This window comes from Notolabrus celidotus, chromosome 4, assembly GCF_009762535.1.
Source record: "Notolabrus celidotus isolate fNotCel1 chromosome 4, fNotCel1.pri, whole genome shotgun sequence".
NCBI classification, from domain to species: Eukaryota; Metazoa; Chordata; class Actinopteri; order Labriformes; family Labridae; genus Notolabrus; species Notolabrus celidotus.
In genome coordinates, this window is record NC_048275.1 from 3596020 (window position 1) to 3620924 (window position 24905).

A 24905-nucleotide genomic window follows, 5' to 3' on the forward strand; every position below is an offset into this window, starting at 1 on the left:
CGGTCGGGTCAGTAACGCTGCAGTTTGAGGGCTGTCTCAAAGACGTGTGGACAGGAGGAAGCCTATCTTGCCCTCCAAAGGGGCGGGTCCATTAAGGTGTGACATCACATGAAAGTTAAGAAAAAGGCCCAAGTTAAGTATTTTCTTTACCGCTTTGGTTTTGAACGTGTGTCTGCCACGCTCTGATGCAGAACGGCAAACTCCAGCGTTTTCTGTTGTTTTGTCACATTAACTTTTTTAGAGACTTCTCGTACTGTAGGGTTGTTTTCTTGTTTTACGGGCCTCAGTGTCCTCTTCTTAAAACTCACATGTATTGGCTTTGCTTTAGCTTATACAGTACTCTCACCTCGTATCATCAAAGTATTGGATGTTCCTTATTTTTTATGATTTTTTATGACCTTTATTTACCTTTTTTATTGTTTCTTTCTTTTTTACTTAAAGTTATCTGTCCAGTTTTGACTGTTATTAGATCTGCTGTTATTTGTAACACTTTGGAACTTTGTTTTGAAAAGTTCTGTATGAGTCAAGTTTTTATTATAATTATTACTGGGCACAGAAAGGGTTAATTTTAGCCCTGGACTACATTATCACCATTATTACAATTTTTAACTTTGTTTTAGCATCATTTTTATTTTCATTTTACTCTGTCTTATTTTGTAATATTATTTATATTTATTTTATTTATTTTATTTATTTTATTTATTTTATTTATTTTATTTATTTTATTTTATTTATTTTATTTTAATTATTTTATTTTATTTTATTGGTATTTATCTGATTCTATTTGAGTCTTTATATTGTAATGATTTTATTCTATTTTTATTTATTTTATTTTATTTTTCCAGTATTTATCAGATGTTGTTTTATTGAGTTTATTGTAATGATTTTGTTTTATTTTTAAGTATTTCATCTAACTCTCCTCAATCTTGTTTTACTCTTCTATCATCTTTCTGCTGTTGTTTCCTGTCTCTCTGTAATTATGTGAAGCTCTTTGAGCTGCATGTTTGAATGTGGACACACCTCTTGGATCAACCCGTCCTGGAGGACCTGAGGGGTCTTAATGCTTCTTAACAAACAGATCTGAGACCTGAGAGGTATTCTGGTCCAGGAACATGTAGTCCTCCAGATCTCACAGAAATCTAGCATAGAGATAGGAGGACTGGTGAAATGTTAAAACCAAACTTGAATAAAAAACATGAAATCTGTTTTTAAAGATATCTGAGAAAGTGGTGGATGAAGTTACCTCCACCTGAGCTCTGTTATCTGCAGGCTGGACTCTTCTTGGTGCAAACAAACATGACTTCCCTTTGCACCTTCTCTTGAATAGAGTCTAAAGCTCCCTCTGAGTTCATGTTTGTCCTGTGAGCAGGCTCAGTTTTCTCCCTGACATGTGACTTTTGTTCCATATTTTCTTATGAATCTGATCACATGTGCATGGTGAACTTTTTTTTTACAAAGAAGTTTGAGCTCCTTTTTCTAAGAAGCTTTAGTAAACCAAACATCTCTCTCTGATGGCTTTGCAGAAGTTTAACTTCTTTTCAAAGCCATTTGAAGCTTTCACAAAGCTGTTCTGTCAGAGTTCACAGCTCGAGGTTTCTCCGAGCATGGCAGAGGAGATGCAGCTGAAGTGCAGAGAGTCTTCTCCTTTGAGATGTTGAAATGTTAAATGTGTTTAAAGTGCAGGATGCTGCTGCGTTGTTCTGCTCTCTGCATCCTCTGCAGACAGAGCGCCCCAGGTTACTGATCTCCTCCTGCGTGGGTGCAGAGCAGGGTGCCTGAAGTGGGACGGGCAAAGAGGGGAAACTCTGGCCCCGTCTCCTGCAGGATCTCCACGTTTAATGAGAGCTCCGATCCTGCAGGAGTAAAAGTCCAGGTGGAACAGCTCCGCGCGCTCACTCTCTCAGGCTCTCTCTCTTCTTTCGGATTTTAGTGGAAAACTCTGCGAGGATTTACTTTTCTAACATCTGGAGGAGAGTTTCACCTTCTCAGGTAGGTTCACTCTCTTTACTTTAAGGATTCAAACAGAAAGCTTCATTTCTGCTGCTCATGAAGTGGCGTTTTGTGTTTGCTGCTGCTGCGTGGCAGGAATGATTTACCGTGGGTTTGAATGATGCGTAATTGCGCATGAATGATGCTCAGAAGTCCAAACGGTTAAAGCTTTTAAAAGTCCAGTTTGTATGAAACTTAAAGAGACATTTAATATAAAGTCTGGTTGTTTTCACTCCTTTGTTTACTTTTTGTTTTGGAGTTTATGACTGATTCACTTCAGCTGAGCTCGAGATAAACGAGCTGCTGCTTGAATTCAAAGTTTGTGTGACTTACTTTTTCCTGGCAACACCCTCCCTCCTCTTTCTTTGGATATATGTTTTATCTGAATGAAATCAGCCTCGATCCTTCATGCTGCAGCCTGCTGAAAACCATCCAGCTCTTACCCTACTTTTCTATTTCCTTACCTGGAGAACCTGAGCTCTTATTTTGAAATGACTCATTTCGTTTGTATAAAAAGCAGAAATGTGAGAGGGCGTTTGTTTTTATATACTGTTCATTGTTTGACATGTCTCTGTGTGTCCTCTCTGACGTTTCTATACGGTTTGAAGCAGCCTGATTAAGAGCAGGTGGTCTCCATACAACATGTCCAGCAGCAGACTGCAGGCTGTGGCTTGCACTGAAGCTGGTGCCAAGAATTAAAGTAATTCAGCCTGTTCAGCGCTTGATAAACAAATACTGTCCCTGCAGCAGCAGCAGCACCCAAAAGGCTACAGAACTGACCTTGTAGAGACATGTTGGCTTTCCTTCGCGTCTGATCTCTCCTATGGTACTTCTCTTGGCTTGTTGCTACAACACTTGGCACATCTAACACGCTTACAGTACGCTTCTGACACCTGTGATTGCTGAGAGTTTGCACTCCCTGGCACTGGGTGTGTGCAAATACTGTCTCAGGCATGCATTCACTGGAATCACTGAGGAGCAGCAGGTTCTAGGTGGGTCATGACATCCAAATGAGCCTTTAAGTGCAAACCCTTAATGTATTGAAACATCAGAGCATGAATGTATGGTGCTGCAGAGACGGCAACAGATGGTGTGAAGTCCTTGATGCTGCAGGCTGCATGACCCATGAGGTGGGAAGTCCAAAAACGTCCTTAAAGCTGCTGTGAGGAGTTTTATACATATGTTTCATACTTCATTTAGCTGGTCTGCAGAAAATAAACCACCTACATGCACACCTGGCTGTGTTTCCTGTGGTGCTGTTAATTAACTTGCTGCTACTGATGCTTCTATTAATTCCTGTTAGCTTACCCTAACCTTAGGGGTCATCAGGCAACAAAGAAAGACAGAAAACTAATGAAAGATTTTTAATTTTGCAAGATTTTATTTGAAATGTAACTATTTTTTTGTTAATACTTTTTAGAATAATGGGTAACATAGACAACTTTAGATCATTTCAAAAAGAAAAACAATTCTGAAAGACATTTTGCGACCCACACTTTGGGAACCACTGCTTTAGAGTGTGTTTTGACCACAGGGGGCGCCAAAGATGACACAAATAAAAAGTTCCTCACTGTAGCTTTAAAAATCCGGGGTAAGAAAAGAAGACAAGACTGCTCACTAAGGCTTGATGACCTCAGCTGTGACAAATGTGGTTTGCAAACCTGTATAGTAAATATTATAACAATCTTTATTTATGAAGCCCTTTTCTAAACTCCCATTCCAAAGTGCTTCATAAGAATAAAACCGTGCATTTCAAATTCAAACAAGGTGCTTAAGCCTAAATGAAAGGGATGAAATCCACTCAGTTATGCTCTATTCCAACAAACATGCATACTCTGCTGATACATTACATAACCTAACACTGATGCTCTCCAAGACCTAAGCATGAGGGTAGACGTGCAACGATTGTCAAGTTGAGCCTATGACACCTTGAATGTCCTGAAACCACCTCACGCTTTAAATCACACGACAAAGGGGAAGAAAAGAGAGAGACAGATGTGTTTGAGGAAGACAGAGCCAAGGCGAGGTGAGACTGCACGCTCTGCCTTCCTCCAGAGAGGAGAGAGAGAGTCTGTGGAGAGATGCAAAGAAGAAGATTCCTTTGAGTATCCAAGCGTTGGATATTCAACCTGACAGTGTGAACATGCAGAAATGACATAAAGGATGTATCAACGCTGCAGAAAACATCAGTGCACATTCAGAGCTGCAGGACGTACTCAATCTGACTGCTCATTATCACCATCAAAGCAAATCATCATCTCAATCTGAGCATGTGCAAGAGGAACTACATCAACCAATCAGACGACGTCCTGGTTGCACACTTGGACAATCAAAGGGAACTCCAAACACCTGTAAGCAACCCTCTGATTCAGGAGAGATTTATTCACACACTCACTTCAGCCTCTTTTACACACGCAACACACTCCTGCTGATTGCACAACGTGGTGAGCTGCAGGAAGTCCAATCTGTTCAACCAAACTTTATCTGGGATTCCTCCGGGCAGCTTAGGAGTTAAATGTCTGCAAGATGTCGGGGTGAGTCGATGAGTGGGAGAGGAGTTTCTCTGCTTTCGTCTCTCTGCTGCTCCTGCAAAGTTTGTTTGAATAAGTCAAAAATATACATTCATTGGTTCGGTTTATTGTCAAAAGATGAAGTTAAATTTGTTAAAACCGACTCCATTATTCACCACGACGGTCCGGTACAACGCCTGCATCACTGCTGACGCTGCACCAATCCGCCTGTCGATCTCACGCTCCATTTTACCCCCTAGATACTTAAACTCCCCCACTTGGGGCAAAGTCTCACTCTCCACCGAGAGAGGGCAATCCACTGTTTTCCTGCAGAAAACCATGGCCTGCTCTGACTTGGAGGTACTGACTCTCATCCTGATCGCTTCGCACACAGCTGCAAACCACCCCAATGCCTGCTGGAGGTCCCGGCTCTTAAGAAGCAAACAGAACCACATCGTCTGCAAAAAGCAGAGATGAAAGATGAGGAGACCCTCCTCCCCCGGCTGCACCTTGAGTTTTGAACATTTCATGCCTTTATACAGAGGATAAGACAGAGGGTAGATGAGAGGGGTCCAGCTGCTCTTAGATTTGAATTGAATCAGTCTGCTCGCTTTGAGGACTTTGATACTGGGACAAAACTGAGCAGCAAGCATGAGTGGATAAACTTCTCTGAATGCACGCATTAGGTGTTTGAATTCAACTCTCTCGGTTGGTTCATTGCCATAGCGTCCCAGCCACTGTGTGCACAATAAGGCATCATAGCATCCCTCATGTGACGCATCGTAGCCGTCTACTCGCTGCTCTCAGTCGTGGACAGGATGGTCTAAAATATCCCGGTCCATCTCTGACTGCAGGAAACAAGTTAAAGAACTTCTTCTCCTTTAACTTCAGTCTCTTTCGTTGTGTTTCTCCCACCTCTGAGGACAGAAAGAACTCTGTGAGGGTGAGAATGTGAAGTAATGAGGCTTTCAGAGCTGTACCAGCTCTTATCATCAGCAGCCATCAAGCACTCAGACTGCCCTGTGTGTGTGTGTGTGTGTGTGTGTGTGTGTGTGTGTGTGTGTGTGTGTGTGTGTGTGTGTGTGTGTGTGTGTGTGTGTGTGTGTGTGTGTGGTCTGCTGGTGTTTTAAGAGCCTGTGTGTGCTCATATTGAAAATAGGCACATCCAGCCTCTGTCCATCCTGTCTGCATCACACTCATTGTCTACCTGTGACTGTCCTGCAGGTTGGCGTTCCCTCCTGCAGGTTGGTGTTCCCTCCTGCAGGTTGGCGTTCCCTCCTGCAGGTTGGTGTTCCCTCCTGCAGGTTGGCGTTCCCTCCTGCAGGTTGGCGTTCCCTCCTGCAGGTTGGCGTTCCCTCCTGCAGGTTGGCGTTCCCTCCTGCTCGGTGATATTTCTGTGTATAAAACGATGTGTGTGTTTTTCTGTGAGAGGTTCATGAAGTTCGTTGGTCTGACAGGAAAAACAGAGCTGTGTGTTGTGTAATCCTGGTGGTGGAGGCTGTTTTGTAATCCACGTTGTAGTGAGAATGTTGCCATGAATTGAATTTCTCATTAAGTCCTTAAACTATGTGACCCGTCTGAGCCGCAGGGTTTAAAGTGACTGAGCTGAAGGACATTTCATCTTCTGCAGAGGCTGAGAACATACTTTAGTTCAGTTTGAGGAAAGCTTCTCGCAGAATCAATCAGACTTTATTCATAAAGCACTTTTCATACGATGACACTGTGACACAAAGTGATGAACATAAAAATATATGAGAAAAAAGGTAATGTAAAGATAATAAATTAATTAAATAATAATAAAATAAAATCCCTACTCAACAATCCATATGCAAGGTTAAAAACGTGATGTACTTTTTTTAATTAATAGAAGAATTACAATATGCAATATGATATTTAAAAAAGGAAATAAATGAAAAAATATATAAAAGAAGAATATGCCATATTCAAAGTTAAGAACATGATGGAAAAATAAATAGATTAAAAATATATATATTAAATTAAATCCTAACTCAACAATCCATATCTAAGGCTAAGAACATGATGAACAATGGTTTTGAGCAAATATTAATAATATGACATATTGTTTAATTGCATTCTTGTATTTTTAAATGTGTAGTTTCTGCAACAGGCAGAAACCTCCAGCAGGACCAGACTCATGTTAGACACACATCTGCTGAGACCGTGTTGGAGAGAGGGATAGAGGGAGATGAAGAGAGAGAGAGAGATGATAGTGGGGAGACAGATAGTAGTAGTTATAGCAGCTGGAGTCTGGCACGTCCACAGCAGCAGAGATCCAGAGGAACCTACGAGACAAGGGAGCTCAGGGACTCCAGAAAGGTCTATAGTTAGTAACTTTAATGGGACAGGAAGAGTTAAAGTGAGAGACAGGCAGAGTGAGGAGAGAGAGGGGAAGACAGGATCCCAGTGTGCCAGTCTAAGCCTATAGCAGCATAACTAAGACCTGGTCCAAGCCTGATCCAGCTCTAACTATAAGCTTTATCAAAAAGGAAAGTTTGAAGCCTACTCTTAAAAGTAGAGAGGGTGTCTGCCTCCCGGACCCTGACTGGTAGATGATTCCAAAGGAGAGGGGCCTGATAACTGAAGGTTCTACCTCCCATACTACTTTTAGAGACTTTAGGTGCGATGAGCAGGCCTGCATGCTTGGAGTCTGCTTTAGCTACAACTGTGTCTTATCTGGGGAATAACACAACACCTACACATCAGCAGCCCACCCTGTTTGTTGTTTATGTTTTAAAGTCTTTATCCCTCGTGTACTGTGGCCTCCTCCTCCTCCACAGCTACCTGATCAGCGATAAGGTCTCCCACATCTCTGTTTGTTTATGTTATGTGATGAGATTCTGCAGAGGAAACTCCCTCCAGCTCCTGTGAAGGGATATCATTTCCTCCTGGTTTCATTGCAGGAGAAGGAGGCGCTCACTGAGGACATGAATTAAGAAGTCTCAAATTATTGTCTTTTTCTGCATTTTAGTTTTCCTACGCTGATGTCATGGCTCTTTTGAAAGACCAGCGTCGGTGTATGCAGGGGTTTCGTGTGTGCTAAACATAGCTCTGTATGATTTCACAGGTCAGGTTTCCCGGCAGGTGTGCGGTGGATCCACTCACACACAGCTGACTCACCGCTCACTCGCTGCAGCTCCAGTCTCCTGTACTGTAGATGTAAATATCTGCCCCGGCTTGTTCCCCCTGCCTCGGCTTTCTTCCCCCCGCGAGGACAAATTGTAGTCCTGACTGTGCAGCAGGGATCTACCTGCCTGTCAAAGCACAACGCTGGAAAAATCATGTCAGTGCTCATGAATGTCAGATAAAAATGTAGAGCTGCATGAGGGAAAGTCCAATCTCTGCCAGCTGCAGGTATATTAATATCAACTGAACATGTGTGTTTGCCTTAAAACTGTCATCACTGACGGGGAGATCATGCACTTCAGCTCACAACAAGAACCACAAGAATGCACAGTTTGAGGTGCTACAGTCTGGGATGCCTTGTCAGAGAGAAAGATGGAGTTTTAAAGGACATGTTGCATGCTTCTCTTACCTGGCATGCCGACATCAAACCTGAATTTGGCGTTGAAACTGAGAAAGTTATCTCTGTGGAGCAAATTCAGAGACGAGGAAATAATGAAGCAACTATTGCAAACAAAACTACAGTAAAATCCAGGATATAAGTCACACTGGTGAACCAGCTGTCCTCTTTTTGGTGGTTCAATCTGTCTTCCTGCATAACAATAAGCAAGTCAACAATGTGCAGTCTCAGTGCAGCCGTGTAGCTCTTTCTAGTATCGTCTGTTTTCATCATGTGGAGTTTAATCCAGGGTAACGATGATGGTTATGAGGTACAGAGGCATCGATCAATCAAACCAGCCCTCCACAAAGTTTGTTTACTAATAAGACCCCACAGATTTCCTTAAGTGCATGCTCATCGTATTCTTATCAATGCCTTGGTTACCTTCCTGATTGATTACTGTAACTCTCTCCACTCTGGTCATCCTCACAAGCTTCTTCTTAAACTTCTCCTCATGCTCATTAACATCTAAGGGGTTGACTCGAGCATTCAGCCATGCAGCCTGCCTCAAACTCTCACCCACAAACCATCCATGACTCTGACTCTCTTCACTTCCTGTGGCTCGTTTGTTGTGTGCGTTTTGACAGCAGACGAAAGTCCTGGGAAGATTATGCAAATCAAGCAATTTTATGAGACAGACAGGCGGGCATCAACATGTGAGACATCACAGTTAGCCTGTTAGCATGAAGGAGATTCCTCTTGTGCTGTTTTTGATCGAGCTTTGAATCAACACTTGGAAGGAGACGAGCTCCAGAGACAAAGAGGATTCAAAACGTCTGAAACGCTCGACTTAAAGCAAGAAGACAGATCTTAAAGCCGTGTCAGAGATGGACCAGTGTTCCAGATTAAACAGCGACCCTGTTAACTGGAGACTCTCAGCCGGATGCATCCCTCACAAACGTCTTTAGACGATCATTAAATATCTGATGAGGATATTTGGAGAATAAAAACTAAACTAGTTTGCATTCCTGAGGACTCTCTCTGTGTTTCAACAGCTGTTGTAAACTCCACAAACACTGACACGTTCAGCTGAAGGTCTCCAGTTTACAGGGTCACTCTTCAGACTGGAACACCGGGAGCTGACAGAGACGCATTCAAACTATCAGGCTCAGAGAAGACCGATGTTCAGGAGTTATTAAACCAAGAGAATCACAGGTGTGTGTGGTGTTAGTGTGGACTGAGGGGGGAATAAAAACACTGAGGGTACTCTACCATTCAGAAACGTTCAGCATTGCAAGCCACGCCCCCTAAAGTTCCTGGACCTTTGGACAGTACAGGGAGAGATTAGCTACCCAGGAACTAAAGTTAGACCCTCGTTCCTGCTGTCAAAAAGAACTTATTTCCCTTTCTACCTTTTGAGGGTCACCTGCACACTCAATGATGCTGGTGATGATGTTGCTGACATCAGGATCTCATGATGATGATGATAAACCAGTCAAACACTGTGTTTACACACGTCGTCCATCTTTGCTTGCATTATACTTCTGTTGCATCCACAAAAGCTTCTGCTAAATGAATCTACCTTTTGTAACATCATGCAAAGGTGCACTGGGGGCGGAGCTTCAGTTTCAGCGCCCATGATTCATCATGGCGTGCTTTCACGTCTTCGTTTTCATTGCACTGCTTCATATTTCAAACTCTGCACTGCGTCTGACCCTGCCTCAGATCTGGCTGCACGATCACTTGATTGAACCTGCTGGTGTGTGGCGACAGTGACAGACGTGACGCCGCCCTCCTGGGAGGTACAGCATTCCTCTGTTAACAGGGAGGCCTCAGTCATCGCCTCGGCAGAAAGGAGCTCCCTCCTCCGCCCGGAGCGAGGACTGTGGCAGCTCTCGTGTGGAGTTCATCCCCCAGCGAGTGTCAGATGTTTTGTAGCTGTCTGTCTCGGCTCAGGCTGCGATCGCTCTGCTGTAGTTATCTCCCGCGCTATCATTACTCCAGGAATGACGTCTCGGCGGCCCACTCGCCGGCTTCACCTCTGATTTATGTCTTTATGTGAGTGTCACTCTGGGATGAGGATGACCTTTCTCTCCACGGTAAACAGACTGTATTTCTCACAAACACAGATCTGATTGAACACAGCTCCTCATTACATAAACGTTAAATTACACGTGTGTGTGTGTGTGTGTGTGTGTGTGTGTGTGTGTGTGTGTGTGTGTGTGTGTGTGCCCTGTCATTGAGCCTGACTCTGCAGATACAGGGAGGACTCTGACACCGTTTCGGCTCAGGCCCCAGAAGTTCTCTGCGGAGCTTCTGATTGGCTAACGTGTTCGACCTTTCGTGCCCATTGAAAGCTAAATGAGTCATTGAGCTCTGTGTGAAGTTACAGTCCTCAGTCTGTTTCCTATTTATCCAGAGATCTCTGGAAAGCGTTCCTCGGTGGCATTGAGTTTACTCTGTCTTGTTTCCAGCTGACACTTCACACTCAGAGCTGTTGATTCAAGAGTCCAAAGTTACTTTCAGTGAGCGAGCAGGAAATGTGTTACAGAGAATAAAAGTTAAACTGTGCTGCTTCTCCTCTCTCTCTCTCTCTCTCTCTCTCTCTCTCTCTCTCTCTCTCTCTCTCTCTCTCTCTCTCTCTCTCTCTCTCTCTCTCTCTCTCTCTCTCTCTCTCTCTCTCTCTCAGGTTTGGAAGTTCTACAAGAAACACTGGCAGAGCTGTTGAACCTGCACACCTCCCATCATGACCAGAGCATCCCTCACTGCTGTCTGCCTTGGTGAGAAACACTTCTGCCTCATCTTTGATGACAATAACAGAGTTAAAGAGAGCTGCAGGGATGCACCGACTGAGGAAATCAGGCCTTCAAAACATCCGACACTAAGCAGAGAGGTCATGTTCCGACGAGGGACTCAAATCTGTTGTTCTGTTGGCTACCAACTAAAAGACGACCCTGATTTAAAGACGATTTTATTGATTTAAAAAGGATTTATTAAGGCAGCGGTTTAGTTTAGTTGGAGGAGCATGCACCCCATGTACAGAGGTCCTAGTTGCATGATCAACTCCCCTGTCCCGGCATGATTTGGTGCATGTCATTCTTCCCATATTTTATGTCTCTCTCAAGCTGTCCTATCAAAATAAAAGCCCCCTTTGAACCTTGTTACTGTTCAATCAATCAATCAATCTTTATTTGTATAGCACCAAATCACAACAAACGTTATCTCAAGACACTTTTACAAACAGAGCAGGTCTAGACCACTCTATGTCAAATTATGAACAGAGACCCAACACCAAGACAGGATAAGACTCAGTCTGACCCCACCTTAATCCACCATGAGCATTGCACCTCACAGTATTTAGCAAGTTACAGTGGCGAGGATAAACTTCCTTTAACAGGCAGAAACCTCCAGCAGGACCAGACTCATGTTAGACACACATCTGCTGAGACTGAGTTGGGTCTTGAAAGATGGATAGAGGAGAGTAAGAGGGAGTGGTGATAGTGATGAGACGAGTGGTAGAAGCTGTTGCCGCTGGAGTCCAGAACATCCGCAGCAGCAGGAAGTCCAGAGGAACCTACGAGACAAGGGAGCTCAGGGACTCCAGGAAGGTGTATGGTTACTATAGTAACTTTAATGGGACAGGGAGAGTTAAAGTAAGTACTGTTATCTCTACCTCCTCTGGTGTCAGTGACTCTGTAGAGATCAGCAGCTTAGAGATGCTCTCTCCAGCTTTGGATCACAGGACAGGATGTTGCTCCAGTTTTCCCTCTCAGAGATGTTTGGGGTCCAGTAACTCCTCAGGCTGCTCTCACATCTGTGCCCACTAACTGTCATTATGACCCCATGACCAAGACCAGCCTGAGACCACACTAAGGTTTTTACCACAGTGTCAACAGGCAGAGGGGGAATGAGACGCATTCCACTCTATTCTTAACTGACTCCTTTCTGTGGATTGATTTATATGAGTTGCTGCTGAGAATGAATCACAGCTGGTATGGTGTTCTGACCAATCAGAATCAAGTATTTAAACGGTGGATTGGTGCATCCCTAGTTCTTTCTCCAGAATCAAGTTGTTGTTCATTCACACCACCAAACAGCATCCTCAGCCACAGAGATCTTTAGCGTGCAGTTTGTGTTATTTCATCTGTTGTTATGTGTATCTCCCTCTTCTTCACCACAGCGCTCCTCCTGTCCTGTGCCTGCTGGGCCAAGCCGAAGAAACCAAAGCAAGGTACTCACTCATCCAGAAAATCAAGAATATCACTTCATTGTGTTCAAGCTTTAACTGATATTATCCGTCTGGGCACAAAATGTTCTGTTTAAGTTCAGAAAGTCACTGTAGCCATGATTTGGTGATAGCCAGGCCAAAAATGTTTTGTCAACAACATCAAACAGACACAGGCTGCAAATTAAGACAAAGAAATCTGCCACAAAACTTTGAAGAATGCATGAATACCAAATGCACTACAAATACAGAAACGATGCAAAATCAAAAACACACAAACTTAGAATACAGAAGCATGGATACAAGTCTGTGTATACACCAGAGGTGCTCCAGGCCTCTAGAGGGCGCTAAATGGAACTGTTTTTATTTTCTAAACACATCTTATGGAGCAATGATTTATGATGGAGACATGGGCTGCTGCAAGAACAACGTCTTAGACCCATGAAGGGAAGCCGTGGACCAACAAAACCTGGAGACTTACTGAAGTCAGTTTGACGTCAGGGAACAGAGGAGGATTTCTGCCTAATTTCCCTGCTTGCATCCCACGCCTGACCCTCTTTCTAAGGCCACCAAGGATGACTGATGCAAGACCTTTATGCCTCTCTTCTCCCAAATCGTCTAGGTCAAAGTCCAGATCCATATTCGACCCCTATCATGCCTAATCTCTATTTTTTTCAGCACAGTTTCTGTATTTGCAGCTTCAACTTGTTGCAGCTATTTCTGTTATTGTATAAGTTTGGATTCTTTCCATCGTTCCTGAAGTTGCCGCCTGTTTCTTAGCTTTCTTTCTTGCAGAGCATTATCCTTTTTTTATCCAGAACAGTCCACACATTCATCAAAAACCTGGGCTCAAATTGGAAGAAGTGTATTCCTCCTTCATAAAACCAGTGTATCTTTTCTCCTCTCACAGTTGTTCCATCCATAGAGTGTGATGTCCGAGCAGGAAAGATCAACCTCCCAGAGTTCATAGTCAAATGTCCCTCACACTGTAAGGAGACGAAGCAGCAGGTGTATGGAACCAGCGTGTACGCCTCCATCTCCAGCATCTGCAACGCCGCCATCCACAGGTCACAACCTCAGAGTGATGAACGCCAAATAAAAGTCACATGACGTCTTTACGGCACTCAGAGCTGTAACATCTCTATGTGATGAACCTTTGTGTCCTCAGTGGGATCATCACCAACACGGGAGGGAAGGTGATCGTGAGGAAGATGGCCGGGCAGAACATCTACAAAGGCAGCAACTCGTATGGAGTGCGCTCCCTCTCTCTGCCCAAGTGGAGGGAGTCGTTTGTTGTTTCAGGTATCAGTGATGACGGATAAAATGTCACACACAGAGTTTAAGAGTAATCAAACCAACAACTTGATCCTTTGTGTTTCAGTCGGGAAGCCCAAGAAAGGAGTGATCTACCCGTCAACTCTGGACTACGTACCCTCAAGACCAACCTACGTGAAAACAGGTGAGCTCAGAGTCGAATTACACTTACATGAGGCGACTCTGAGATCAGTAATTATAGGAGATGTAGACATTTATATTCTTATAGTTCTTATCAGAAGTCAAACCTTTGTCTACAAGAGTCGACCATCACCACACAGGGTTATAGTCCTTATCAGAAGTCATACTGTGGTCTATAGGAGTCGACCATCACCACAAGGGGTTATAGATCATATCAGAAGTCATACCTTTGTCTACAAGAGTCGACCATCACCACACAGGGTTGTAGTTCTTATCAGAAGTCATACTGTGGTCTATAGGAGTCGACCAAAACCTCACAGGGTTATAGATCATATAAGAAGTCATAACCATGTCTACCCGAGTCAACCAAAACCCTACAGGGTTATAGTTCTCACTAGAAGTCATACGTTTGTCTACAAGAGTCGACCATCACCACACAGGGTTATAGTCCTTATCAGAAGTCATACTGTGGTCTATAGGAGTCGACCATCACCACAAGGGATTATATATCATATCAGAAGTCATACCTTTGTCTACAAGAGTCCACCAAAACCTCACAGGGTTATAGATCATATCAGAAGTCATAACCATGTCTACCCGAGTCAACCAAAACCCTACAGGGTTATAGTTCTCACTAGAAGTCATACCTTTGTCTGCAAGAGTCGACCAAAGCCACACAGGTTTAGTTCTTTTCAGAAGTCATACCTCTACCAACAGGAGTCAACAAAAACCACACAGGGTTATGTCTGTGAAGGTTCTCTGTCATCCAGGTCCTGGTAATTCAAAGCTTGATCCTGAGGATAACTGGACTTGGAAGAAACATTTCTACCAAGTCCAGCGGCCTTACGGATCAAGCTTTGAATCACACAGGGTTATAGTTCTTACAGGAGTCGAACTAAACCTTACAGGGTTATAGTTTTCATCAGCTGCTCACAGGTGTAAAGGTGAGAAGGAGTTCAAGTATCTGGGGGAGGTAAAATTGGTCATCAGGTTGAAAGATGTGATGGGGAAGCATCAGGGGAAGCATCAGGTGTTGTATGGGAGCATCGTGATGAAGAGCTGAGCCTGGAGGCAAAGCTTTTGAAGCTGATCTATGTTCCAGCCCTCACCTCTGACCATGAACTCTGAGTAGTGACCTTAAGAATGAGATTACAGATAAACACTGACAAAAGGAATTTCTTCTGGAGTGCAGAAAGCTGAGAGAGAGAATCCTGCTCTTTTGCATCCAAAGGAGTCAGTTCAGGTGGTTCAAGTACCATAAAAGGATGCTTTCCAGACACCCCCCCTTTGGAGGTTTTCCGTGCATATTGATCTAGCCTGGGAACAGCTTAGAATCTCCAAGGAGGAGCTAGCAAATGTTGCCAAGGAACATCTGGGTCAACTTGCTTAGCCCGCTGCCACCACAATAGATAAAGTTGCAAGTTTGTGAGAATAATGGTTCAAATTTTGGGGGAAAAAGGTCACAAATTTAGGGGAATATGTCTCAAATTTAGGGGATTAAAGTCTCATATTTAGGGGAATAAAGTCTCAAATTTAGGGGAATAAAGTCTCAAATTTAGGGGAATAAAGTCTCAAATTTAGGGGAATAAAGTCACAAATTTAGGGGATTTAAGTCTCAAATTTAGAGGAATAAAGTCACACATTTTGGGGGAATAAAGTTGCAAGTTTGGGGGAATAAAGTTGCAAGTTCGGGGGAATAAAGTCACAAATTTGGGGGAATAAAGTCTTAAATGTAGGGGAATAAAGTCACAAATTTAGGGGATTTAAGTCTCAAATTTAAGGGAATAAAGTTACAAATTTGGGGGAATAAAGTCACAAATTTAGGGGATTATAGTCTCAAATTTAGAGGAATAAAGTCACACATTTTGGGGGAATAAAGTCTCAAATTTGGGGGAATAAAGTCTCAAGTTTGGGGGAATAAAGTCTCAAATTTGGGGGAATAAAGTTGCAAGTTTGGGGGAATAAAGTCACACATTTTGGGGGAATAAAGTCACAAATTTGGGGGAATAAAGTCACAAATCCGGGGGGAATTAAGTTGCACATTTGGGGGAATTGAGTTGCAAATTTGTAAGATTAAATTAGTATATTTTGGCGGATAAAGTTGCACATTTTGGATAATAAAAGTTGCACATTTGTGAGAATAAATACCCAAATTTAAGAGAATAAAGGGACGTATTTGTGGAAATCAAGTCCCAAGTTTGGGATGTTGGAGATGCACTTTATACCTGGGCAGCCTGATGAAGGGTTTTCAGACTCCTGAGGTTGTTACTTCAGGTTCAGACTTTAAAGTCCTTCCTCTCCGCTGCTTCGTGGGGACAAAAGGTTACCTGATAGACATCCTTGCGCTTGACTCCAGCGTGTTGAACTCCGCTCAGGTTGAGCGAAGAGTCAGAGCTCTGCAGTCTGCTGAAGAATGTGAAGAATGCATTACAACCCAGCCGTTACTGTAGGCGCTCTTCCTCCCCGTCCATCCGTCACGAACACGACCGCCTTCATCTGTCGTCTCCTCGCAGGTCACAAGGAGGTCAAAGCGGTCACCACGATGCTGCCTGCTACCACTGCACCTGAACCCACCACGACGACGACACCTGAACCCACCACCACCATCCCTACCACCACGACGCCGGCTCCCACCAGCACCACACCCCCGCCTCCACCCACCACCACTAAGGCCAGAGCTGCTGTGCATAAAGTCAGGGACGCAGGTGAGTCAGACTAACGATCATCATACGACATGTTGCATACATACATGTAAGAAAAGCTCAGCCTCTTCTTCATTAGTGGATCCATGTATGTGATGTAGAGGATTGTGTCTTTACTCAGTAAAACCGATCCAAACAGAAGATCCAGAGCAGATTAACTGACGTAGTAACTAACCACATTCAAAGATCTTAAATTGAAGTTTTCCAGAAGAAGCTTTGACTTGAGTGAAACTGAGTGATGAAGTCTCTGCAGCTGATCCCATCACTGCAATGATGACAAACTGCAGCAGGTCTGTGATGAAGTGGTTACAGTGAAGTTCAGATCATTGAGTGACAGACTTTAGAGACATGTCGACCTCGAACATGAAACGTCTCCTTTTATGGTGAGACTTTTGAAGGTTTAACATCCAGAAACTTTAACCATAACATCTTTAAACAAAGCAGTAAAGTAAGTCATATTATACATAACAAGGTAAATTAGATGAATGTGTCTACCCACCTTCTACTTCCTACCTCCACCAGATATGTTTGATAGCCTTGATTTATTCAACGCTCAAGCAACACACTTTGGTTTTTGTCAACTTCAACAATATTTAACAAAAAACTACTACGGCCATTGTAAAAAACACAAAAACAAAATGGAGCCAGAAGAGAAAAGTAATATTTCATGATTAAAGTGAAAATTTCTGACAAAAAAATAGGAAATTGGGAGAATACAGTGGAAGAAAGTCAGAGTTGTGGGAATAATGTCACAAATCTGGGAGATTAAAGTCACATATATGGACAATTAACTTCACAATGTTTGGGAAATAAAGTGGCAAATTTGTAAGAATAAAAACACAAATAAAAGAGAATTAAGTGGCAAATTTGGGAAGATTAAGCAACCAATACATTTGTGTATTTGGGAGATTAATATTGCAAATTTAGGAGAGTTAGGACGCACATTTTTGGGGGATAAAGTAAAAAAAAGTGGAAATCTCTGATATCTGATGTTGTCACTTTAGAGTCAAGTCAAGTCAACTTTATTTATATAGCACATTTAAAAACAACCAGTGTTGGCCAAAGTGCTTTACAAGGTAAAAAGTAAAAATTACATGAAGACAACAATAAACAACAACATAACAGGATATTAATGTCCTCTTCACGAGGAGAAGGCCAAAGAGAAGAGATGGGTCTTCAACAAAGATTTAAAACATTCAACAGTTGGGGCCGATCTTAATTGGAGTGGCAAGCCATTCCAGAGCTTGGGGGCCGCTGCTGCAAAGGCTCGGTCTCCCCGGGTTTTAAGGCGACTTTTAGGCACATCCAGGAGCAGCTGGTTTGTTGACCTCAGTGCTCGGGTTGGGTTGTGAGCATGGAGAAGATCAGCCAAGTAGGATGGTGCCAATCCATTTAGGGCCTTGTATGTTAAAAGTGCAACTTTAAAATCAATCCTGTGACGGACTGGGAGCCAGTGGAGAGCACGCAGCACAGGTGTGATGTGCTCCCTCTTTTTCCTGCCAGTCAGGAGGCGAGCTGCCGCATTCTGTACAAGCTGCAGGCGCTGAATAGACGCCATGTCTAAGCCGACATACAAAGAATTACAATAATCAAGCCTAGCCGTAATAAAGGCATGTACAACTCTCTCTAGATCCTTAGGAGGGAGATATGCCTTTACCTTTGCTATGAGTCTCAGCTGGAAGAAGCTGGACTGAACCACAGAAGAGATTTGTTTCCTAAATTTGAAGGCACTATCAAAATGAACTCCAAGGCTCTTTACAGAGGAGTGAACATTTGCTGCGAGAGGGCCGAGAGTGCTCCCATCGAACTGTTGGGGCTGTCCAAATACAATGACCTCAGTCTTTTCCTCGTTAAGGTGCAGAAAATTTAGGCTCAGCCATAACTTTACCTCTTTCAGACAGTTGAATAAGGACTGCAGGGATCCATTCCTCTTTAAGCTGAACGGCATATAAATTTGCACATCATCAGCATAGAGAAGTTGAGATACTGTATTGGAGGAAGAGCTCATCTTTTTAAAAGAAAATGTGAGAAACCTCTGAATCTTCTAAATATTAAATGCAGTTTATAATGAAGATACTTAAGGGCTTAAGGATTGTTCTACTAATGTACAATATCACTGCCTATTACAACTGTACTATGCTGGACTGATGAATGCTGGATGTGACTATTAGACCAACTGTGCAAAAAGTATATTAAGAGGTCCTGAGCTATGTCTCTTCAGGGGATCGCTAATGCATCAAAACAGAACTTCAGATAGCTGAGTGAATCCTTACATCCCTAAACCTAATGAAAAAATTGTTATTCTCAAAATTAAGGAGACAATTAGAATACTATTAAATACTTTGAGTTATAGGTCACAGGTCAAAACAGTCTTTAATTTTAGTTCTAGAAGTTTCATAACTAAGGAGTCATTTGGGAGACTCTAACAGCCGACATGATTCAAATAATCATCACTCCTGACTGAACTGAACACTTGATCAGCAGACCGTTCATCACTCTTATTAAATGCAAACATAATGAGATGGTAATCATGTTTAGTCACCCTCCCTGCTCTGGATATTAACGCAGACACAGCGAGTACACAGCGGAGCCTCCAGGTATGTGTGGAAATGAGATCGGCCGAACGCCAGAAAGTCTCTGAGCCGTTTCTGACTCTTTCATTTTCTGTAACAGTATCTCTCCTCCCTTCATGCTGGCACCACGTTTGTCTTTCTTCTATCCAGGCAGCAGTCACCCGTACCTTGCCTCTGTGGCAGCCGCCGGTTCAAGTAAGTGAAGCGAAGCAAACAGGGGTTACTGTAGTGTCTGTCTGACTGTGGTGGTGTACGGCGGTGTGGTGTGGTGGTGCTGCTCGTACCCTTGTATCGGTCATGCATGAAGGATTTTCATTTTTACACTAAGAGTGAATTCAGCAGAACATGAAGAACCTCCTTTATCTTGGTGTCAAAAGAGACTCTGAGGCTACATCCACGCATATACAAACATCTCTATGCAGTTGCAGAAACGTGCATAAGCATGCCAGACCAGCAGGTGGCAGTAACGTGTAACCGCTCTGTCACGTCAAACATATAGAAGAACATTGTGAGCATGCATATTGAGCTTCTTCTTGAGCAAGCGGCATGTTTAGAAGAAGCTCTTGCGCCATGGTGTAATGATGAAGTAAAGCTAGGTGTCGTTGTAAACATGCAATTAAACCTAACGGTGCCGAGCAGACATAAACAAACTGCTAGCCCACGATCTTGGCACATGCATGATACATATAAACAATAAATTCTGTGCTCAATTTGAGGTATTGATGTCAGTGTTTTTCAACCTTTCTTTAAAACTCTGTTTGCGTGGGAACAGGAAGCTAACACAGAGAAAAACTAGCTCTCAATAATATCCACGTAATGCAGACGATGCCTCGGTGTGCTCTAAAGGTGTTGTAACCTTAGACGTATAATAATGGGCGCAGTCTCAGTGACATCCAAGAAGCAGAGTTTCGAAGCCAATCATCAAAAAGAATGAGTTATAAAAACTCAACCCCGTAAAGTGTGTATCGATAGAGGAATGATCTATTCAGACCAACACAGTTTCTTGAACCAGGCTGTAAACATGTTTATTTCTGCTGCAAAGATCGTCTTTGAATTGGTGTGTATGTGGTTTACGGTGTTTCTGCAGCCAGCCTCTAGTGGACGCTCTGGGAACTGCAGTTCATTTTTTAAAGTTATATTTTTGGGGGCTTTTACACCTTTATTTACAGAGGAGAGGACAGTGGATAGTGTAGGGAACGGGGAGAGAGTGAGGGAATGACATGCAAGAGAGGGGCCACACGCTGGAATCGAACCCGGGACGCCCGCTTTGGCGCGCATCTTAACCATTAGGCTAAATCGGCAACTGCAAACTGTAGTTTTTAACACCACCTCATCTGTTTCATTTCTCATGACCGGATGTTGCAGCTTGGAAAAAATTAACCACAACAGCACAAAATTGCTGACGTGCCAAAACCTGCACTTCCTGAAGTGTCCACTAGAGTCTGTCTCTTGCAGTGAGTCTAATACTCACTTTTCACTCTAGTTAAACAAAAGAGTAATCAGGAGGAAGTGGGCCTTTACTACAACAACTAGTTAACATTTTGAGTCCCCATATATTAACTTGTTACTTGTTAACTAGTTAATGTTTTCCCCGTGAATCCTCCCGCTGTAAAGATCGTCTTTTTTGAATGGATGTGTATGTGGTTTACGGTGTTTCTGCAGCCAGCCTCTAGTGGACACTCTGGGACTGCAGTTTTTCACACGTCCTCATCGGCTTCATTTCTCATGGCTTTGGAAAAATGAACCACAACAGCACAAAAAAATGCAGAAGTAGCAAAACCTGCAGTTCCTGGAGTGTCCACTAGAGGCTATCAGGAGGAAGGGGGCCTTTACTACGGCAACTAGTTAACATTTTGAGTCCCCTTAAATGAACTAGTAACGTCAAAAGAGACCCCAGTTAGTATGAATAGTAGACATTTTGGACATTACTTGTTAGTTAGTAAATGTTTTCCCCGTGAATCCTCCTGATCGTCTCTTTGAATGGGTGTGCATGTGGTTTACGGTGTTTCTGCAGCCAGCCTCTAGTGGACGCTCTGGGAACTGCAGTTCATTTTTTAAAGTTATATTTTTGGGGGCTTTTACACCTTTATTTACAGAGGAGAGGACAGTGGATAGTGTAGGGAACGGGGAGAGAGTGAGGGAATGACATGCAAGAGAGGGGCCACAGGCTGGAATCGAGCCCGGGACGCCCGCTTTGGCGCGCAGCTTAACCATTAGGCTAAATCGGCAACTGCAAACTGCAGTTTTCAACACCACCTCATCTGCTTTATTTCTCATGGCTGGATGTTGCAGCTTGGAAAAAATTAACCACAACAGCACAAAATTGCTGACGTGCCAAAAGTGTCCACTAGAGTCTGTCTCTTGCAGTGAGTCTAAATACTCCCTTTTCACTCTAGTTAAACAAACGATAATCAGGAGGAAATGAGCCTTTACTACAGCAACTAGTTAACATTTTGAGTCCCCGTAAATTAACTTGTTACTTGTTAACTAGTTAATGTTTTCCCCGTGAATCCTCCCGCTGTAAAGATCGTCTTTTTTGAATGGGTGTGTATGTGGTTTACGGTGTTTCTTCAGCCAGCCTCTAGTGGACACTCTGGGAACTGCAGTTTTTCACACGTCCTCATCGGCTTCATTTCTCATGGCTTTGGAAAAATGAACCACAACAGCACAAAAAAATGCAGAAGTAGCAAAACCTGCAGTTCCTGGAGTGTCCACTAGAGGCTATCAGGAGGAAGGGGGCCTTTACTACGGCAACTAGTTAACATTTTGAGTCCCCTTAAATGAACTAGAAACGTAAAAAGAGACCCCAGTTAGTATGAATAGTAGACATTTTGGACATTACTTGTTAGTTAGTAAATGTTTTCCCCGTGAATCCTCCTGATCGTCTCTTTGAAAGGGTGTGTATGTGGTTTACGGTGTTTCTGCAGCCAGCCTCTAGTGGACGCTCTGGGAACTGCAGTTCATTTTTTAAAGTTATATTTTTGGGGGCTTTTACACCTTTATTTACAGAGGAGAGGACAGTGGATAGTGTAGGGAACGGGGAGAGAGTGAGGGAATGACATGCAAGAGAGGGGCCACAGGCTGGAATCGAACCCGGGACGCCGGCTTTGGCGCGTAGCTTAACCATTAGGCTAAATCGGCAACTGCAAACTGCAGTTTTTAACACCACCTCACCACCTTTATTTCTCATGGCTGGATGTTGCAGCTTGGAAAAAATTAACCACAACAGCACAAAATTGCTGACGTGCCAAAAGTGTCCACTAGAGTCTGTCTCTTGCAGTGAGTCTAATACTCCCTTTTCACTCTAGTTAAACAAACGATAATCAGGAGGAAATGAGCCTTTACTACAGCAACTAGTTAACATTTTGAGTCCCCATAAATTAACTTGTTACTTGTTAACTAGTTAATGTTTTCCCCGTGAATCCTCCCGCTGTAAAGATCGTCTTTTTTGAATGGGTGTGTATGTGGTTTACGGTGTTTCTGCAGCCAGCCTCTAGTGGACACTCTGGGACTGCAGTTTTTCACACGTCCTCATCGGCTTCATTTCTCATGGCTTTGGAAAAATGAACCACAACAGCACAAAAAATGCAGAAGTAGCAAAACCTGCAGTTCCTGGAGTGTCCACTAGAGGCTATCAGGAGGAAGGGGGCCTTTACTACGGCAACTAGTTAACATTTTGAGTCCCCTTAAATGAACTAGTAACGTCAAAAGAGACCCCAGCTAGTATGACTAGTTGACATTTTGGACATTACTTGTTAGCTAGTAAATGTTTTCCCCGTGAATCCTCCTGATCGTCTCTTTGAATGGGTGTGTATGTGGTTTACGGTGTCTCTGCAGCCTCTAGTGGACACTCGAGGAACTGCAGTTTATAACATTTTCCCTTTGGCTTCATATTTTAAGAGCAGGGGTTGCCACTTGGTTCTGATTATAGACTCTATATAAAAACACATTTAGAGCTCCCCCTGCTGGCTGGCTGCAGTATAGGTCATAAAGCCCCGCCTCCTCCATGTTAACAGATGGAACATGGGTCAAACTATGAGTTCAGTTAACTTGTTTTCAGCCGTAAACTCTTCTGTCTGGGTTTTTGGTTTTGATCCAAACTTGTGATGAATGATGCCGCATGCTTTTTGTTGAAATGTGCCCACACTCTGTTATTCTCAACACCGGTACAGGACAGTCACAGAGCAGTCAAGGGAAGAGTCCCAGTCAAGGTATGTACATGTTTTATTGAGGCTTTAACACTTCATATAAGTCCTCCGGTGTAACTTACCCCTGGCATCTCTTCAAAGTATTCAGAGGAAGTGCCTACCCCAATAGATTCCCACAACGTGCCAGTGCAGGTAAACCAACTTCCTCGTGTGTCTTTGTTCTCTCTCCAAAGACTGTCTCAACGTTTTCTTTAACTCTGCATGACAGTCTTTAGCTTTTAAAACCTCTCACTGGTCTTCTAAAGTCTGCCTGGACCAAATCCTGCTCAGCTGTCTTTGAGTTGGAGTAACTCTGACTGCGTGTGAACGACGTCTCTGTGAGGCATCGTGGTGTTTCTAGCTCAAATGCTAACATCAGCATGCTAACGTGCTCACAATGAAAATGCCGTAATGGTGGCCTGTTTTAACCCATTTAACCGTTCCATGGTGATGGATTCTTCTCTGCCTGTGTCGGTGGATTGAACATGAACCTGTCCTCATTCAGCTCTCCTTCTTCTCTGAGCTCTGCGGTTCACACACCTTTAAAAACAAACTAATGTCTCAACTCTGAACCCTGCTGCTATCATCACCACCGCTCATGGGTTAACTTTCTTTGTAGAGATCGCTAACCTAAAGTTTCTCTCGCCTGCTCCACTCCTTCATCATATTGATGGACAGGATCCAAGATGAAAATGTCCGTAGCCTGCCGATTTAGCATGCTAACGAAACTAGCGTTTTAGCCACATTGTTTTCTAATGCAAGCTAACAGTTTTACCTCACCTTACGGTCTGTGGTGTCAACAAGCAGAAGCTAAATGTGCCTGAACTCTTTTCTGTGGATTGATTTGACATGACGTGTGATCGGTTTGTCTCTGGTGTTGATCACGTTAGAGAAAGTTAATAACTGTAGTCGAGGTGTTTTGACCAATCAGAATCAAGCATCTTTCATAACCGTAAGATCAGTAGCTCAGTGTAGACGTCTGATGCTGCAGAGCTGCGTTCCTGCAGGGAAGTCAGGTAACACAAAAGTGATGACAGATGATGAAAGTTACAATAATTGCTTTTAAAATAGCATCCACATTGAAAGTTGATTTATCAATTTGTATAGCGCCAAATCACAACAAATGTTATCTCAAGACGCTTTTAATAAACAGAGCAGGTCTAGACCACTCTATGTCAAATTATGAACAGAGACCCAACACCAAGACAGGATAAGACTCAGTCTGACCCCACCTTAATCCACCATGAGCATTGCACCTCACAGTATTTAGCAAGTTACAGTGGAGAGGACAAACTTCTTTTAACAGGCAGAAACCTCCAGCAGGACCAGACTCATGTTAGACACACATCTGCTGAGACCGTGTTGGGTCTGGAAAGAGGGATAGAGGAGAATAAGAGATAGAAAGAGCGGTGATAGTGAGGAGGCGAGTAGTAGAAGCTGTTGCCGCATGGAGTCCAGCACGTCCGTATCAGCTGGAGTCTGGAACGTCCACAGCAGGAGGACGTCTACGGCAGCTCAGAGGAACCAATGAGACAAGGGATTTAAAAAGTAATGCAGATAATTAACGATTAGCGCAGCTCTGCAAATTCATCATGACTTCCTCAAAATGCAAAATGAGACAGAGTTGCAGTCCCCTTAAATCCTTAATGATGATGCAGGCTTCATGGAGCTTGACGCTCCTCTACAGTTCTCTGGACTATCAGTGAAACGTAAGAACGTCTGGTTCTCTTTTTAACGTGAATAA

The 24905-nt window shown here is 43.3% G+C and overlaps 1 protein-coding gene across 4 annotated transcripts in view; it reads left to right on the forward strand.

Annotated features, from left to right (window-relative positions):
• The first annotated feature begins 1795 nt into the window (after nt 1–1795).
• vit (vitrin) overlaps nt 1796–24905 on the forward strand; it is a 43624-nt gene continuing 20514 nt past the window's right edge. For 2 of the 4 annotated variants that reach the window (XM_034682558.1, XM_034682561.1), the window contains exons 1-10: nt 4362–4523; nt 10709–10799; nt 12200–12250; nt 13155–13311; nt 13413–13546; nt 13626–13703; nt 16213–16404; nt 19125–19169; nt 23147–23185; nt 23264–23314. In XM_034682558.1, the coding sequence (XP_034538449.1) occupies nt 10766–10799; nt 12200–12250; nt 13155–13311; nt 13413–13546; nt 13626–13703; nt 16213–16404; nt 19125–19169; nt 23147–23185; nt 23264–23314 (781 nt within the window). In that variant the 5' untranslated portion in view covers nt 4362–4523; nt 10709–10765. Of the gene's footprint in view, nt 1990–4361; nt 4524–9975; nt 10119–10708; nt 10800–12199; nt 12251–13154; nt 13312–13412; nt 13547–13625; nt 13704–16212; nt 16405–19124; nt 19170–23146; nt 23186–23263; nt 23315–24905 lie in introns of those variants that run through there. The other 2 variants (XM_034682559.1, XM_034682560.1) reach the window with 2 other exon arrangements.